This window comes from Nasonia vitripennis, chromosome 1 (assembly GCF_009193385.2).
Source record: "Nasonia vitripennis strain AsymCx chromosome 1, Nvit_psr_1.1, whole genome shotgun sequence".
Classification (NCBI taxonomy): domain Eukaryota; kingdom Metazoa; phylum Arthropoda; class Insecta; order Hymenoptera; family Pteromalidae; genus Nasonia; species Nasonia vitripennis.
The window spans coordinates 21,418,017-21,437,055 of record NC_045757.1 but is presented as its reverse complement, the minus strand read 5'-3'; the positions used below and the strand labels follow the sequence as shown (position 1 = coordinate 21,437,055).

The 19,039-nt window shown below is 38.3% G+C and overlaps 1 protein-coding gene across 1 annotated transcript; it reads right to left on the bottom strand.

Moving 5' to 3' along the window:
- Positions 1-872: 872 nt before the first annotated feature.
- LOC100115684 (beta-hexosaminidase subunit beta-like) lies at positions 873-12,324 on the bottom strand. Its single transcript, XM_031925781.2, has 6 exons — positions 11,458-12,324; positions 2,493-2,697; positions 2,288-2,415; positions 1,815-2,187; positions 1,187-1,742; positions 873-1,115 (listed from the first exon to the last, which is right to left on the bottom strand). Exons 1-6 carry the CDS (start codon positions 11,644-11,646, stop codon positions 938-940), a joined length of 1,629 nt encoding a protein of 542 aa, XP_031781641.1. The 5' UTR covers positions 11,647-12,324; the 3' UTR covers positions 873-937.
- Positions 12,325-19,039: the final 6,715 nt, after the last annotated feature.

Below are 19,039 nucleotides of genomic sequence, written 5' to 3'. Positions count from 1 at the left end.
TATGCTCGTCTTCTTTACGAAACCGGAATGGCAGTGGCGTTACCTTTCTTTTCATTCTGGATATAATTACTAAAATATGAATTATCAACCGAATGCTTTATAAGATGTTTTAAAATATACTAAAGAAAAACGAGAAATTTGTTTCATTTTATTTTAAACAAGTTTTTTTGACTCAGAATTTTACTATTTCAGCGTCTTTCACTAACCCTATTTTTATTATGAAATATAAAAAATTTCCGGCGGTACCTATTCAGTCAATTCAATGTACGAAACGTAGATACAGAACAGAACTTATTTCGTGGATCACACGATATCCTGATAAGTGAAAACAAAATTGACGACTTGCTTGTCCTTCCGTGGTCTTTTCTTTCTCCCTTCTCCGTCCTTGGCGCGTCCACGTTCAATCTATTTGTCGTGTACTACGCCGTCCCAGCGTTCGTCGTCCGCGCACTCCGTTGCCAGATTGATAGAAACGGATTGTAGACCCCCGCTGCAAACCAGAAAAGCAGATAACAAAGCTATTCCACGAAAGAAAGAGGATATAAAAAGGTGGAGAACGAGCGCGGGCTAGCTTCTGGACCCGTGAACCGTACCGATTAGAGACAAGCGCTAGTTTTTCTTCCTTTCTATCTTTGCTCAAGAGTTCTTTCCTTCGCATCTGCTATAGCTCGCTCACTTGATACAGGCGTGCTCGCTCTATTACTCGCTTTTGTAAACTCACATTTAACGCCACAGCAACTGCTTAAACAAAGCTTAGATCTATAATGGTAAGCTGCATTCAGGGAATCAGTCGATAGAGAGAAGGTATGGATTTTGTATCTTCAAACTACATTTATCTCATATACTCATTTATAAAAAGTTTTAAATTTAGATTATTTGCGTCTGAATAATAAACGTTTCATTTATTAAAAATAAAAGAACATGTATTTTCTTATAGCTACGAAATACAAAATCCGGATCCGTTAGGTGGCTGAGCGGGTATATTTCGTCTATTCATACGGCATGCGTGCTCCTCTAACCGTTGAGCAGCAGTCTCGTCGTCTTGACGAGTGTTACTCCAGAGTCTTTCGGCAGTAGCGGAGGCTCGTGGCCATATTCTAGGGTGCACATTGTTCCTGCAAAGTTAATAATTGTAATATAATCATGATTTTAACAACCATAAACATTTATACACTGTAACACTAACTTGTTAACGTATTCGCCCCACATGCAAGCTTCTCCGCCCAGAACGAGCTTCAATTGTTCAGATGAGGTTGTTTTAAAACTTAAAGGATCACAGCGGTAAAATTTTAGCCAGTCACCACCTGATGTGATTTCACTGAGGTACCAGCATGCAGAGAGTAGAGCTGGATGTCCAGCGGCCGTCACATCAGCCATTTCAGCTTTATAGGCGCCAGTCCAGACTTGAACTGCTGTGCCTTCGTGCATCTTTACTCCGTTGTTGAAAACCTCTTGCCAAACGATTGGTTTGACCTTCAACTCATCCACAATGTCGAGTACGCGCTGGATGTATAGCTCCTCAAGTTTTGCGTACTTCGTGCTAATGTTATTTTTCTGCATGAACCTATTTATCTCGGGATTACTCTTCCAGCAGTCGTACGGTACCTCGTCACCTCCGAGATGAATGTAGTTGTCTGGGAATCTTGCTGTTACTTCGCCAAACAGCGTTTTTAGGAAGCCGTAGAGTGGTTGCTTGGTTGGATTCATCGGGCCCAATTTGCCAGTAGGTTTTCCCGTCTCATCTGATGTAAAAGAACAACAAATTATGAACCACACAATAACTCCATAAAAATTAAAAAAAAAAAAATAGGTACCATAACATGGGGTTAAAAATTCTGGATGAGACAAGCCCCAAGATTGAGTATGACCAGGTGTGTCGAATTCCGGCAGTACGCGGATTCCTCGAAAACGTGCATATTCAATAACAGCAGTTATATCATCGACTGTGTAAATCATTGAAGGGTGGTAAGCGCCTTTGGCTGAAAGTTCAGGATATACAGTACTTTCGTAAGGAAAACTATTGTCATCAACGATATGCCAATGAAGAACGTTCAATTTGTTATAGGACATAGCATCCAGTATAAGCTTAATATCTGCGATTGGAAGGTAATGTCTTGAAGTATCGATGAGAAGACCTCTGTGCGGTAACCTAGGGCTGTCGACAATTGTTTGTCCTTTCATGATGAGCTGCAATCATTTTATTTTTCAATTGTAACAATAACGATAAACTCTAGAAAAATCCTCAATAGTATACAAATTAATTACGGGTAAGTTATGTAAAACTTACTCCAGGTTCATTTTCGGAATGAGTAACAAGTTGCGAAAAAGTTTCAAGTCCTCTTAGGATACCCCAAATGGAATCGGCCGACAAAATCGCGATTTTTTTGTTAGTTTTGCCAGGTACGCTTAATGTGTCTGTGATCAATAAATATAAATACGTTATTTATTAAATAATACTGAATTATTAGTTATTGGTCCGTCATTAAACTCACATGTTTCATTTGATGATAAACGTGGATACATCTCACAAGGCTGCTTCAAGTGTATTTCCAATCCCAAAAGTAATCCTTCGTAAATAGTATTCTCATTGTCAGGTTTATGCGATGCAAGCTTTTGCGCCACTTCAAATTCCTTTACAAGGATATCTTTATATCTCTTGACGGTATCCACAAGAATGTCGCATGTCTGTCCAGCAATCTGGGGAATAAACAAGTGAATTTTTTTTTTTTTTATTTATTAAGCTTACACAAGTCCAATTGTAGGACTTATTCAGCAATACAGTTTATACATCATTAGATCAATACAAATCAACGAAAGAATAACAATATTTTTATTTAATTTTTGTTGTGCTTAGACGTCCGCAGCTTATTCATATTTTTAAATCGCATTCTTCTAAGAAATCGCAAATAATATTTATGGCCCTTACGTCAAGGGTAAACAAGAATGACTTGATCCGTAAATGGCGGGAATTGATTTAACTTTTTTAGTTTCGTAATTAATTTTTGTCTTTACAAATCGTAATTAGGACAGTTACATAGTATGTGGTTTAGATCCTGTTGTTCGTAGCGACAATCACATTTTGGATCTGTTAGTATATGTATACGGTACAAGGATGCCGCTAAATTATAATGATTAGATCTACATCTATTGATTGTGACGATATCTTTTCTGGAGAGATTTTTATTATGAAACCAAGGTTTGCTTTTTTCTGACTTATAAATTGTAAAGTACTCAATTCCTTTTTTTGCCCTTGTTTTTTAATAAGATTAGTCGTGTTTACAGACGCTGCTTTTTTATTGTTTCGAAGAGATCAGTGTACGGTATACGTTGGTAGTTTACATAGCTTTTATTTGTAGCTTTTTTGGCTTTAAGATCGGCAGATTCGTTTCCTTCGATTCCCGCGTGCGCTTAGAGAATCGGAGAAAATAATTATATTACTATCCATGTGTGTCATTGCAATGTCCATTGTTTGATTAATCGCAATACACTCGGCCGTAAAAACGGAGGTAGCACCGAAGCTACTTTTACATATATCAATTTTTAAATTCGGAACTGTACATGCTGACCCCACGTATGGGTTTCCTAGTATCTTGCTACCGTCGGTATAAATATCCAGAATCTTGTGTCTTTCAAGGAATGATTTCAGTATTACATTTGGTTTTTTTTCCTTAGCCAATTTTTGTCCTAAGCTTTTGTTGAAAGGAATTGAGGTAATCTTTGTGTTATAATCATGAGTATATCTGTTACAATGCCGCTACCCTAAGCGGGTTTTGGGCATTGTCGTCCAGATCGGACGGGTGGGTGCCTATCACCACTACACAGCGCGTCCTTAGGTTGCGGATAGAGGAACAGCCCCTGAGAAAGAGGTTAGCTGCGAATAAATTGAATAAGCAGCCGCGGACAGCCGATAGGAACAGGCGTGGGTGTGATGAGCCCACACTGTCGAACGCATTCATCTAGAAAAACTACGCAAGCACCACAACAACAAAAACACTTCACATTATCTCTTATCTCTCAATCTATCTCTTTCATCACACATTACAAAAATGGGCAAAAATCCTGCTGCCGAGGAGGATGCGGGAGCGATGACAACTGCCCCGAAAGGGGATGTGTAGAATGATTCGTCACCTGGTCTTACACGGTAACGAAGCCAGTGAAGGCGCGCTGCCTTGCAGGGGGGCGTTACGATGCGAGAATGAAACCGTAGTGTGTTTGACGACGAATTGACACTGTCCTCGTCAAAGTCGGAAAGCCTCATACTTAGTTCTAGAGAGGTATGGGGGTTATCACCTCTAGAACGGTGGACTCACCTGCGATCGGAACAGGATCCGAAGCGCGCGGGTTTAACATAACATCATGGCTCAAAAAAATCAAATCCGAACGAAAAGGGACTTAAGGGTCGGAACTTGGAATGTTCGCAGTCTATACAGAGCAGGTGCGTTTAAAGAACTCGTAAATGAAGCTGATAGGTACAATCTAGATTTGGTAGCAATATAGGAATCGTGGTGGCCAGATGGCGGAGTACTAGCATCGGGTAACTTCACGTACTTGTATGGGGCCGGGAGTGGGGGATCTCTAGGCACCGGATTTCTCGTAAGCAAAACCATCATACATTCGGTTAAAAGTTTCAAATCCGTCAATGATAGGCTCTCGTACATCATTATCGAAGGTGAATGGTATAGATATGTATTTATTAATGTACACTGTCCTACGGAGGACAAAGAAGAAGAAGCTAAGGATCTCTATTACGAAACTTTAGAGCAGGTAATCGACCAGTTCGCGTCTTACGACACAAGAATAGTATTAGGCGATTTCAATGCTAAAATAGGTAGGGAGGAAATGTTTAGGCCTACTATAGGTAAGGAAAGATTGCACGAAGCCAGCAATGATAACGGTATTAGGGTCATAAATTTCGCAGCGGCAAAAGATCTTATAATCAAAAGTACGTGTTTTAAGCACAAGGACATACACAAGGTAACGTGGACATCGCCGGACGGGGCCACACAGAACCAAATTGATCATTTCCTCATTGAAAAAAGACGTCATACTAATGTTCTTGACGTAAGGGCTTACAGAGGGGCAGATAGCGACTCGGACCACTTCCTAGTAGTAGCCAAATTAAGAGCTAGACTAGTAGCGAATCAAAATAGTAAGCGAGCAAACAAGGTAGAAAGCTTCGATATTGAGAAACTACGAGATAGAACAGAGCCAATTAGGTACCAGATAGAAATTAATAACAGGTTACAGGCACTTGAAGAAGCAAACACATCGCCGGAGGGGAATGACGAACCGAATATCTTATGGGGGGACATCGAAAAAACGGTAAAAGAGGCCGCGAACAAAGTACTGGGTAAAAAGAAAAAGCCAAAGAGCAAACCATGGTTTGACGAAGAGTGCGAACTCTAGTTTGAAAGGCGCAAAAAGGCTAAATTAGATAGCTTACAAAATAGAAGCGATAGGACCGTAGAAGAGTATTCTAACGTAAGGAAACAGACGAGCGCGATCTACAGAAATAAGAAGCGGGAGTATCAAAAGAATCTTATTAGGAGAATAGAAACTAACAGTAAGGAAAATAACCCCCGCGAAAGGTACAGAGGGATTAACGCCATCAGAAAGGGTTAGGAGTAGAGCGCAATTGATGAATGACGAAAACGGGGACCTCGTAACAAATGACAACGAATTACTGTCGCTGTGGAAAAAATATTTCGATAAATTATTAAACGTGCACGAAAATAGCGAAGAATTAGGGGACGAAATTCACACTGCTGAACCTCACGTGGAGGAACCGAGCTACGAAGAAGTAGAGGCCGCGATTAAAAAACTAAAAAACAACAAAGCCGCGGAAAATGACTCTATACCAGCTGAGTTACTCAAATATGGGGGCGTCGAGCTCACTTTCAAAATCTATAAACTAGTATGTGCCATCTGGAAAAATGAAACAATACCCGAAAATTGGAAGGAATCTATCATTATACCGATTTTTAAAAAGGGGGATAAGACAGACTGCAATAACTATAGGGGTATTTCACTTTTAGCAACGTGCTACAAAGTTCTGTCAAACGTAATACAAGCTAGACTCACTCCATTCGCGGAAGATATAGTAGGAGATTATCAGTGCGGATTTCGGCGCAACAGATCGATGAGCGATCAAATGTTTACCATAAGACAGTTGTTAGAGAAAAAGTGGGAATTTTGCGAAACCATACACCAACTATTTATAGATTTTAAAAAAGCGTACGACTCTATTAAGCGAAGCAAAATGTATCAAATTCTAGTACTTCTCGGTGTACCGAAAAAAACTCGTGAGATTAATTCAAATATGTCTGAATGGAAGCACGGGAAAGGTCCGAGTAGGCGGTAATGTATCAGAACCCTTCATGATACGCGATGGTTTAAAACAAGGGGATGGGCTCTCTACGGTGCTGTTCAACTTAACGTTAGAGTATGCCGTTAGAAAAATGCAAGTTAGCCAGCTGGTCGCAACGCTTAATGGAACAACGCAGATACTAGGCTACGCAGATGATTTGGATATACTGGGGGATTGTAGGGAAACGGTAGCAAGAAACGCGGAAATCCTCATAAAAGCGGTGGAGTATACAGGGTTAGAAGTGAGTGAATCAAAAACAAAGTACATGATTGTGGATAAGCTAGGCATCTGCAGAGGGGAGGAAGATCTCAGAGTTGGGAATTTTACTTTTGAAAAGGTTAGCGAATTCAGGTATCTGGGTACGACCATAAATGATAGAAACGAGATTAATGTCGAAATAAATAAGAGACTCCATTCGGGTAATGCTTGCTTCTACGCTGTGAGCAATTTACTTAAGTCGAGGCTGTTGTCTAACAACGTTAAAATAAGAATATACAGGACAATAATACTGCCGGTGGTTCTGTACGGGTGCGAAACGTGGGCTCTCACTAAGTAGGCGGACAACCGTTTTAGGGTATTTGAAAATAAAGTCTTGCGAAAAATATATGGGCCGAAGAAAGATGAGGAAACCGGGGAATGGAGGGACTACACTATGATAAGTTACACAATCTGGACGCGTCACCAAATATTAACAGAATAATAAAATCGCGCAGATTGGGATGGGCAGGGCACGTAGCGAGAATGGGAGACGACCGTACGGCAGCGCGTGTCATGAAGGGCAGGCCGATAGTAACGCGACCTCTAGGTAGACCTAGACGTAGATGGGAGGACAACGTAAAAGCGGATCTAGTAGAAATAGGACGGGTGAGTGTCGATCGGAGAGGTGCATCTTGGGTGGGGTTGACACAAAATAGGGCAGCGTGGAAGGCTTGCGTAGATGAGGCGATGAACTTTCGAGTTCCAAATGCGATGTAAATAAAAAAAAAAATCATGAGTATATATAACGAAATTGTTGTGGGTGTCAATTAGGCCTATATACTCTGTCATATTTTCGATACAGCGAGTAAGGATTCTTTTTTTTCTGTTTCTCATGGAGTGGTGGCTTAGGTACAGTAGTTGGTTATACATAAGGTTATTTTTATTCGATAGGGTTTTTAGAATATATTTATTACCTAGAAATTTTGCTCGTTCTTGTATTAGAGGCAATTTAGATTCTGCTAACAAGATATTAGTGGGTGTGCTCTTTCTATAGCCTAGAGCCGATCTTATTGCTGCGTACTGTATTTGTTCTTAAATTTTTGCGTATTTTTCGGTGTTGGGGAAATATAAAAAGCAGCCATATTCCAATAAAGAACGCACGTAACTTTTATACAGTATGAGAAGAGTTTCTGGGTCTGAGCCCCACCAAGTATCGCATAAGAATTTTATCATATTCATTGCTTTGTTGCACCTTGTTTGAATCATATCGATGTGAGCAGAAAAAGTTAGCTTGTAATCGTACAAGATACCCAAAAAGTGCATATATTCTTTAGATTTTATTTCGTAGTTTTGAATAAGAATTTTTGTAGATCCCGGTAGAATATTGTTGTTGTTGAAATGTATTAATGCTGTTTTTTGGGGAGCTAGCTCGAGTCCTAAATTAGCTAAATTACATTGAATGATGTTAATTGATTTTTCGATGACCTTTACACATTCATCAAGGGGAGTGACATTTGAGTAAATAGCAGTGTCATCTGCAAATTGCGAAATAGTCACGGTTTTAGGTAAATTTTTGCCGATGTCGGCTACATATATAAGGTAAAAGAGAGGGCTTAATACATCTCCTTGTGGGACCCCTTTGCAAACTTTAGTAATTTCATGCCCGTCAATGTTTGTGTGTAGGTATCGTTCGTAGGTCAGGAATTTGGTAAATTTGATTACTTGGTCTGAGCATTTGATACTAGTTAATTTATTTAACAGTAAGTCGCTTAAGACATTATTAAAGGCGCCAGAGACATCGAGAAACGCTGCAAGTACATCATTTTTTTTTACTTAATGCTTTATCAACATAGAGAGTTAAATTGGCCAAATTGTCTTCGCACGATCTACCTCTGCGAAAGCCAGACTGCTGTACTGGGATTAAATTATTAGTTTCAATCCAGTATTTCAGTCTAGCTTTGAGTATTTTTTCAAAAGTTTTACATAAGCACGAGGTCAATGCAATTGGTCTTACGCCATTACCGTCCGGCTTGTCAATAAAATGAATTGCCAAGTCCTTCCAGGCATTTGCAAAATCACTCTTTACATACATTTCGTTAAAAATGTCGAGGAGCAGTAATTTATAAGTTTCGGGTAGGTTTTGTAGGCACTCGTAATCTAGTCCATCTAAACCCGGGGATGCGTTCTTTTTGCCTGAATTTAAGCTTAAATTAAATTCGGCCAAAGAAAAGTAATTGTCAAAGAATTCATTTTTTTCACAAGCCGGAGAGTAGTTATAATCATAATTTACCCAAGGGGGTGCAATTTTGTTTAAGCATTTTTCGGATTTCTCTTTGAAAGAATCTTCATCTGTTGAGCTGTTACGTTTTGTGACATCCCATACGTATGAGGAGTTTGTTCTATAATTGATCGATTTAGCAAACTTTTTAACGTATTCTTTCTTTTTTTTTTAAATAATTGTGTAGCCAAGGCGCAATTTTTATTATATTCAATAAGATCTATTAAGTTGTTTGTGAATTCCCATTTTTTAAGACTTGCCCGACGTAGTCTTTTAATTCTGTTGCAGTCATCGTCCCACCAGGGAACGGGATTTCGCGTTTGTTTTTTCTTATTGTAATTTTTTTCGGGGCGTAGAAGCAATAATTGCGTTGGAAATAATATTTACAAAACGTTCGTACTTTTTAGATGGCAGCATAGAGTTATATTCGGAAGAGAAAAAGGAAGGGTACATGTTGTCTAGATTGGTTTCTATCTTTTCCCAGTCCGTTCTGATAGATTTAAGTCTATAGGAGCGTTTAGAGTATAAATGTTTTTGCGTTTCTACTTCTAGGATAATGGGAAAATGGTTTGAACCGAATGTTTCGTCCTGTACATTTACGGATATTTTATCGGCGATTTTCATACAAGAAAATACTAAATCAATATTAGAGTTGTTGTTGATATTTCGAACATTTAAGTGTTGCAATTATGTAAAAATAAGTTATTTTGTATAACGCTATTGTGTAGCCTATCACCGTTAATATCCGTCTTCTTGCAGTTCCACTTACTGTTATGTGAGTTGAAGTCTCCGACCAAGATCGTGTCGATGTTGTTGTTGATATTAGCTAAGATCGAATTCCATTCCTTTTGTGTCAAAGTGCTTCCCGGCATTTTATAGCAAGCTAGTAAGACCAGGTTCGGTGTAGTATTTGTTATGCGTATGCCTGCTATTTCCACGTCTGGAATTTGTGTCGAGATTTCAGCTATATATGAAAAATTTAGATGTTTTCTAACTAAGAACAGGAGACCATCTCTTCGTGAATTTTCTCTGTCTTTTCTATACGTATTAAAACTTGGTATTTTAAAGAAGTCTTTGGGGCAGAGCCATGATTCTACACACACAAATATGTCAATATTTTAAAGTAATTCTTGCAACTCATTTCTACGTGATTTTACGCTTCGAATATTCCAAAACAAAATTTTTAAAGTCAAGGTCAAATTGTTATTAGCCATTTATGGAATACTTCACTCATCAACACTCTCACTGCCGGACTCACTAAGCGGAAAATGCGATTCACTCTCTTTTAGATGTTTTTTAATTTTGGTAAGGCTCGATTTCATGTGTCGATTGTCAATTAATCTTTCGATGATATCTGTTAGAGTAGTCGACGGTTTCATTTTTTTTGAAGGTGCTGTTATTTTTTGTTCCTTTTTAGGATCGGGATTAATGTTATTGTCTTTGTCACTGACAGAAGAAGCAGTACTAGAGCGGGTTCTTTTATTCAGAAGATACAGAGATTTCGGTTCCATGAAATTAGCAGAGCCTTTCTGATCTTCATTTTGCTGTTCGATTGGTTTTGGGGATTTATCGATGGGTGCAGATGCATTTTCCAGTAGAGGTGAGTGTAGTTCATGGCTAGTATTGGTTTGGTTTCGGCAGTATTTCTGTGTGTGACCTTCTTCTTTGCATGTGAAACATATAAGTTTATCCGTAGAAAAATAGATCCAACTAGCCATGTCGTCGTAGTTTATTTTCAGTGCTTCGGGCAATTTCGGGAGGTCTTCTGATTGAATATACATTTGTCGGCGGAATCTCATGAGATGAGAAAATCCCGCAGTTGTGATAGATGATGCTTTTATATGTGTTATCTTGGACGTTGGAGATATACCACAATTTGCAAGTTCGTTTACAATAACAGATGATGGAATAAGCGGTTGTACATTAGAAATTAAGATACGTTTTGTCTTTGAATACAGTGGGCGAATCTTTAATTGATGCTCTTTGATTTTTATTTGCTTAATCTCGAGAACAAGTTTATCTGCTAGTTCGACTGTACTGAGGTATAGACAGACGCGTCTTTGCCAGATGCTTGAAACGAATTTTACGTTTATGGGTAAGACCAGTTTTCCGATTTCAACACAATAATCTTCTATAGTGAGACCATCAATTGAGTCCAGAACAATAGCTTGTTCTTTTGTAGGACATTTCTCTTGTTGGACTGCAGTTGCGTAAGTTGCAGCAGACTGCAACTGCGCTTTTTGTGCCATTTTGATACTTTTTTATGAGCCGCAGGTTATCTCTGAGGTCAGAGATACCTGCGGTGCACTTTTTAAATAACTACATTACAGCAGCAACGGAACTTATATTTTTTTTTACCGATTATATTGTGTATTAGATAGATTTCTACATTCGTGTGACCGACCGCAGCAAAGCCGATTGTTTACTTGTTGGGAGCGAGGACAAACACGTCTTTCCTGTGTAGCGGTTCGCCCGAGACTGAACAAGTGAATTTGATTAAATTATTAAAAAAGAAATGCGATGAATATAAGTATAAGAACGGCAAAATTAAAAAAAATTGAAAGAAAATTGGTTTGTGCTTACGGCTAAATAATATATTTTTAATAGATAATACCTGAAAATTGAAGGAAGATGGTTCTAGGCGGTAGTTTACGTTATTGACTTCTCGCTGGTTGGGTAGTGGCCATGGTTCTCCTTGAGTAGCAATGACCCATGGTCCAGATCCATCGTGCCAGGCTTCTGTTACTTGAGTTGTTGAAAGTAATGCAAGCAACCCAAGAACAAGGATTCCGCCTCCAGGCATTGTGCAAACAATTTTATTCGTATGGTCGATTTAAATCCAAAATTAAACTAGTGATACTTGCCGTCAAACAAAATTTAATGAGCCTAAGCCCTATACTCTGGAAGAGCAGTGGATTTATAATCTGATTATAAGACTGCAAAATAAGCTACGTTGGAAGAGATAAGAAGAACACTTGATACTTCATCTGGGCTACATTTTAAGATTAAAATCGCTAGATTATCATTTATAAGAAAAATATGTGATGTAAAAGATCACTGGGAACTCAGGCTCAAGATTTTAACATATAGTAAATTACTTCCACCATTATCGCTTAATTGAGTTATATTTGTATATTTTGTTCTGTTTAGAAAATTAAAAAACAAATATAGTTACAGATATTGACAGTTACATTCACTTTCGTGGATATTCAAAAACAATTTACTTTAGGTCCAGATAAAGCATTGCCAATCAACTTGTTTACAATCAAGCTTATCACGTTATCACAAACGATTTTTCATTACGGTGTGTTTTATTTGTGACATTATCAACAAACATTTCTATCGATAGAAAACGTTGCATAATTATTAATTATATATTTGTGAAAACACTGTATAATTATTAATTATACATTGATGAATTTATTTCTATTGGTCATAATAAATAAATAAGTTTTGTATTAATACACGGAGAGAACGAACTAGCAATAGAAGTATGGACGCAGTGCATACAAAAATCGCAAGCGACCCATCGGAAAATCCTATGAGCCTCATGCGTGGTCGCCATTGTCTTGTGTATATTTTGCATGAGGTTCATAGGATTTTCCGATGGGTCGCTTGCGATTTTTGTATAATGAGCGCTCAGGCGTTTTTCGTATATATCTCACTTGTCTTAAACCTGTCTATTTCGTTCAAAAAAAGCATACGTTTAAGTTGAAGTATTATTTCTTAGTGTGTTTCATGCAATAAACCCAAGTTTGTTTTCTCCGTGTAATTCATAACTAATCTTGACATAAAATGTCTGCAGAATGCAAAATTCCTAGAGTTGATTCTTACGATGTGCATAATGTAATTACTAAACTAAATAAAAAAATTAGAGATATCTGTTCCCAAGTTTTTATTTACTTATGTAAAATAATTCATAACAAAGATTACGGAAAAAACGTTTAGAAATGAATGGTTCTTTTATTGTACTATAGTATATTGTGCAACTAGGGGGGGAAATTGGCTTGTTCTAGCGAGGGTGATGTTTTGAGCACGAGTAGGAGTCGAGGCGCCGTAGGCGCCCGAGACGGACACAAGTGCTCAAAACATCACCCGAGTTTGAAAAAGCCAAGCTCCTCTTGTTGCACACCGTACTTTTTATGATAAGTGCACGAAAAGGCTACTTATCATGCATATGAAAGGAATGGGAAATTCGAGGACTTTTCAAAGTAAAACAATATAGTATATTGAAAATTATGAAAATTTCGAAAATTTTGATAACAAGTATATTCCTACTGGATTGACTACATACGAGATGGCCAATCAAAATAAACGTACATATATTGCATATTGCAAAAGAATTTGAAACTGCTGGTTAAAGCAACATAGCACGAAATTAAAAGGTGAAAATGTAAAAAAAATTCCAAAAGTGAATGTGTCGCTAATATTTCATTTACGATTAAAATATTAAATTCTTTTGTAGAAGTAAGTGACCGTTTAAAATGTATCAATATTTAATGTAAACTCTGTAAATATTGCAAAATAAAACTGAATTCTCTACAATTATAATTATACTTTGAGAGATCTTTAATTTAAAATATGCACATACATATTACGAAAAGAAATTAATTAATTGCAAATGTTTGTAGTCAATAGCGTATTTTGCACTACGGTCCAATTCCTTCTGTTAAGGGGGTCCGAAACCCAACTTTTACCGACAGTACGAGTGCTGAGTAAAAAATTACTAAAAACTAAACAAATGCCCACGTTGTAATTACTTTAATTATGTACCTCCTTCATTTTTGGTTAGTTATGGTTATCATGCAATGTAACCTTTATTATTGTAATTATCTGTACACCCTATGGGTCCCTGAGTCCCCGGGTTGAAATAAATATCTATATCTATCTATATCTATACTTAGTAGAGCTGATTGGCGTGGTGATAGATTGTTGATAACTCGATTGCCATTAATCAGATCTCTTTGCAATCTTCCTTATGCACTTCTCAAATCATAGTACTCTTTTTGCATATTCTTTAGCTGAAATCAAGAAATATTTCATAAAATCAAGGTATTGTTATAATGAAAAACGAAATATTAGGTGAACTATGCTAAAAGTGATCCTTGCGTACATTGAATTTTTTGATCAGTAGATGCATCTTTTTAGAAAGATTAACAAAATTAATGTAGTTCTCTAGTTTCAGGATATTTACTCTATTGGACCAGTTAGACAACTTTTTTACTTTCTCCCTTCGCACACATACACTTCAGAATCAGTTTAATTGTTTATACCTTCAAACTTCTTTGTTATATTTTGCTAAATTTCCATAAAAATGAAATATTTAATGTACGCAATAAGGATCATACTTGAGAGCTCCTTCCCGCCGTTCTCTATGCAGTATATTTTCTGCTCATTCAGGCTTCTCTCCGATTGGCTGTTCACGTTTGAGATATGCTTACTTCTTTCTACGTTTTCATGCATTTTAAATATATAATCAGGACAAGAAAAAGTATACGTTTTCGTAAATTAGAATGTAGCTTATTGTACCTAAATAAATAAACACAAAATCATGCGTACTTTTTGAAAGAAAAAATTATAATCGCTCTCATATAAGTATATAGTGATTGGCTTTGTTTTGTGTGCAATCAGCGTGCATCATGGATTCTTCTACAAACAATGAAATGTCATCACAAATAGAAGATTTAATTATCAATATGGTTCGTCTCGAACCATCTTTGTACAACAAAGGTGATAGAAGTTATCACGAACAATACAAAGAAAGATGGAGAAAATTCGAAATCATTTCTGTGGCTATCTTCCAAGTTTATCAAGAACATTGGAAATATATTATATTGTGTAATTCAAACTATAAATTTATACTTTAGTTTGTAAACATGTTATATACTAATCAACTATTATTACAGAACAGCAGATTGCGTCTAAATGGGAGGCTTTAGTTAAGAAATTCAGAGACGAGTACAAAAAAGTTAACAGCTATCATCCATCAGGTTCTCCAGCAGATATAATACAATCCGACTGGCTTTTGTACTCATAAATGAAGTTTTTAGAAACACACATACAACACAGACCATCTATTTCTTCTTCTCGAACTTTATCAGCAAATTCAGAGCCTTCTCAACAGAAGAAGCAACAATCATCAACGCCAGGACTACCTCAACACCAAGACCAAACACCTGCAGCTACTTCCAGCACTATTAGAACGTCCATACCACCAATATCAACAATTAATAAAAGTCGCTTTAAGCGTACTAGGAAAGCTGATCAGTTGGATGAATTAAAAACACTATTTCATGAAAATAGAAAAGCCTGTGATGAGTTGTTCAAATTACAGAATGAATGTGCTGTACCTACTCCGGCTACTCCACCTCAGAATGCAGGTGTCGAAAAGTACAGTCTACTGTTAAGGGTAGGTTTGAAAAAAATTCCAAACGAATGTAAATTTAATTGCTGTACTAATATTATTCAGTACATCCAAGATTTCAAAGATAATCTTTGAATATAAACTTTAGAATCATTGTATAATTTTTAATAGTTTATATTTTATCTTAAAAAATGTAACTAGCTCTTTTCTTATGCTTTCATTTTGAAAATGTAGATTGACATTTTTATTTTACGATCAGCTATATATCGTCCTTTCGTACGAAGACTAGCACAGTTAAAATTAGTAAACGAAAACTAGCACAACTCACGATTTGCCGCAAAGAGTAGCACAGTTCAGAAATGTCGCCAAGAGTAGCACAACTCGCGACTTATATTACTTAAAATGTGAGTATTTTACGTTTTTATTGGATTATTGGGTTAGATAAGTCTGTTACAATGCCGCTACCCTAAGCGGGTCTTGGGCGTTGTCGTCCAGATCGGACGGGTGGGTGCCTATCACCACTACACAGCGCGTCCTTAGGTTGCGGATAGAGGAACAGCCCCTGAGAAGGAGGTTAGCTGCGAATAAAATGAATAAGCAGCCGCGGACAGCCGATAGGAACAGGCGTGGGTGTGATGAGCCCACACTGTCGAACGCATTCATCTAGAAACACTACGCAAGCACCACAACAAAAAAACACTTCACATTATCTCTTATCTCTCAATCTATCTCTTTCATCACACATTACAAAATATGTGCAAAAAACCTGCTGCGGAGGAGGATGCGGGAGCGATGACAACTGCCCCGAAAGGGGATGTGTAGAATGATTCGTCACCTGGTCTTAAGCGGTAACGATGCCAGCGAAGGCGCGCTGCCCTGCAGGGGGGCGTTAGGATGCGAGAATGAAACCGTAGTGTGTCTAACGACAAGTTGACACTGTCCTTGTCTCTCGTCTCCTCTTAACATACTATCATGGCTCAAAAAAATCAAATCCGAACCAAAAGGGACTTAAGGGTCGGAACTTGGAATGTTCGCAGTCTATACAGAGCAGGCGGGTTTAAAAAACTCGTAAAGGAATCTGATAGGTTCAATCAAGATTTGGTAGCATTACAGGAATCGCGGTGGCCAGATGGCGGAGTACTGGCATCGGGTAACTTCACGTACCTGTATGGGGCCGGGAGTGGGGGATCTCTAGGCACCGGATTTCTCGTAAGGAAAAGCATCATACATTCGGTTAAAAGTTTCAAATCCGTCAATGATAGGCTCTCGTACATCATTATCGAAGGTGAATGGTATAGATATGTATTTATTAATGTACACTGTCGTACGGAGGACAAAAAAGAAGAAGCTAAGAATCTCTATTACGAAACTTTAGAGCAGGTAATCGACCAGTTCGCGTCTTACGACACAAGAATAGTATTAGGCGATTTCAATGCTAAAATAGGTAGGGAGGAAATGTTTAGGCCTACTATAGGTAAGGAAAGATTGCACGAAGCCAGCAATGATAACGGTATTAGGGTCATAAATTTCGCAGCGGCAAAAGATCTTATAATCAAAAGTACGTGTTTTAAGCACAAGGACATACACAAGGTAACGTGGACATCGCCGGACGGGGCCACACAGAACCAAATTGATCATTTCCTCATTGAAAAAAGACGTCATACTAACGTTCTCGACGTAAGGGCTTACAGAGGGGCAGATAGCGACTCGGACCACTTCCTAGTAGTAGCCAAATTAAGAGCTAGACTAGTAGCGAATCAAAATAGTAAGCGAGCAAAAAAGGTAGAAAGCTTCGATATGGAGAAACTACGAGATAGAACAGAGCGAATGAGGTATCAGATAGAAATTAATAACAGGTTTCAGGCACTTGAAGAAGCAAACACATCGCCGGAGGGGAATGACGAACCGAATATCTTATGGGGGGACATCGAAAAAACGGTAAAAGAGACCGCAAACAAAGTACTGGGTAAAAAGAAAAAGCCAAAGAGCAAACCATGGTTTCACGAAGAGTGCGAACTCTGGTTTGAAAGGCGCAAAAAGGCTAAATTAGATAGCTTACAAAATAGAAGCGATAGGACCGTAGAAGAGTATTCTAACGTAAGGAAACAGACGAGCGCGATCTACAGAAATAAGAAGCGGGAGTATCAAAAGAATCTTATTAGGAGAATAGAAACTAACAGTAAGGAAAATAACCCCCGCGAAAGGTACAGAGGGATTAACGCCATCAGAAAGGGTTAGGAGTAGAGCGCAATTGATGAAGGACGAAAACGGGGACCTCGTAACAAATGACAACGAATTACTGTCGCTGTGGAAAAAATATTTCGATAAATTATTAAACGTGCACGAAAATAGCGAAGAATTAGGGGACGAAATTCACACTGCTGAACCTCACGTGGAGGAACCGAGCTACCAAGAAGTAGAGGCCGCGATTAAAAAACTAAAAAACAACAAATCCGCGGGAAATGACTCTATACCAGCTGAGTTACTCAAATATGGGGGCGTCGAGCTCACTTTCAAAATCTATAAACTAGTATGTGCCATCTGGAAAAATGAAACAATACCCGAAAATTGGAAGGAATCTATCATTATACCGATTTTTAAAAAGGGGATAAGACAGACTGCGATAACTATAGGGGTATCTCACTTTTAGCAACGTGCTACAAAGTTCTGTCAAACGTAATACAAGCTAGACTCACTCCATTCGCGGAAGATATAGTAGGAGATTATCAGTGCGGATTTCGGCGCAACAGATCGATGAGCGATCAAATGTTTACCATAAGACAGTTGTTAGAGAAAAAGTGGGAATTTTGCGAAACCATACACCAACTATTTATAGATTTTAAAAAAGCGTACGACTCTATTAAGCGAAGCAAAATGTATCAAATTCTAGTACTTCTCGGTGTACCGAAAAAACTCATGAGATTAATTCAAATATGTCTGAATGGAAGCACGGGAAAGGTGCGAGTAGGCGGTAATGTATCAGAACCCTTCATGATACGCGATGGTTTAAAACAAGGGGATGGGCTCTCTACGGTGCTGTTCAACTTAATGTTAGAGTATGCCGTTAGAAAAATGCAGGTTAGCCAGCTGGGCGCAACGCTTAATGGAACAATGCAGATACTAGGTTACGCAGATGATTTGGATATACTGGGGGATTGTAGGGAAACGGTAGCAAGAAACGCGGGAATCCTCATAAAAGCGGTGGAGTATACAGGGTTAGAAGTGAGTGAATCAAAAACAAAATACATGATTGTGAATAAGCTAGGCATCTGCAGAGGGGAGGAAGATCTCAGACTTGGGAATTTTACTTTTGAAAAGGTTAGCAAATTCAGGTATCTGGGTACGACCATAAATGATAGAAACGAGATTAATGTCGAAATAAATAAGAGACTCCATTCGGGTAATGCTTGCTTCTACGCCGTGAGTAATTTACTTAAGTCGAGTCTGTTGTCTAAAAACGTTAAAATAAGAATATACAGGACAATAATACTGCCGGTGGTTCTGTACGGGTGCTAAACGTGGGCTCTCACTAAGCAGGCGGACAACCGTTTTAGGGTATTTGAAAATAAAGTCTTGCGAAAAATATAGGGGCCGAAGAAAGATGAGGAAACCGGGGAATGGAGGAGACTACACAATGATGAGTTACACAATCTGTACGCGTCACCAAATATTAACAGAATAATAAAATCGCGCAGATTGGGATGGGCAGGGCACGTAGCGAGAATGGGAGACGACCATACGGCAGCGCGTGTCATGAAGGGCAGGCCGATGGTAACGCGACCTCTAGGTAGACCTAGACGCAGATGGGAGGACAACGTAAAAGCGGATCTAG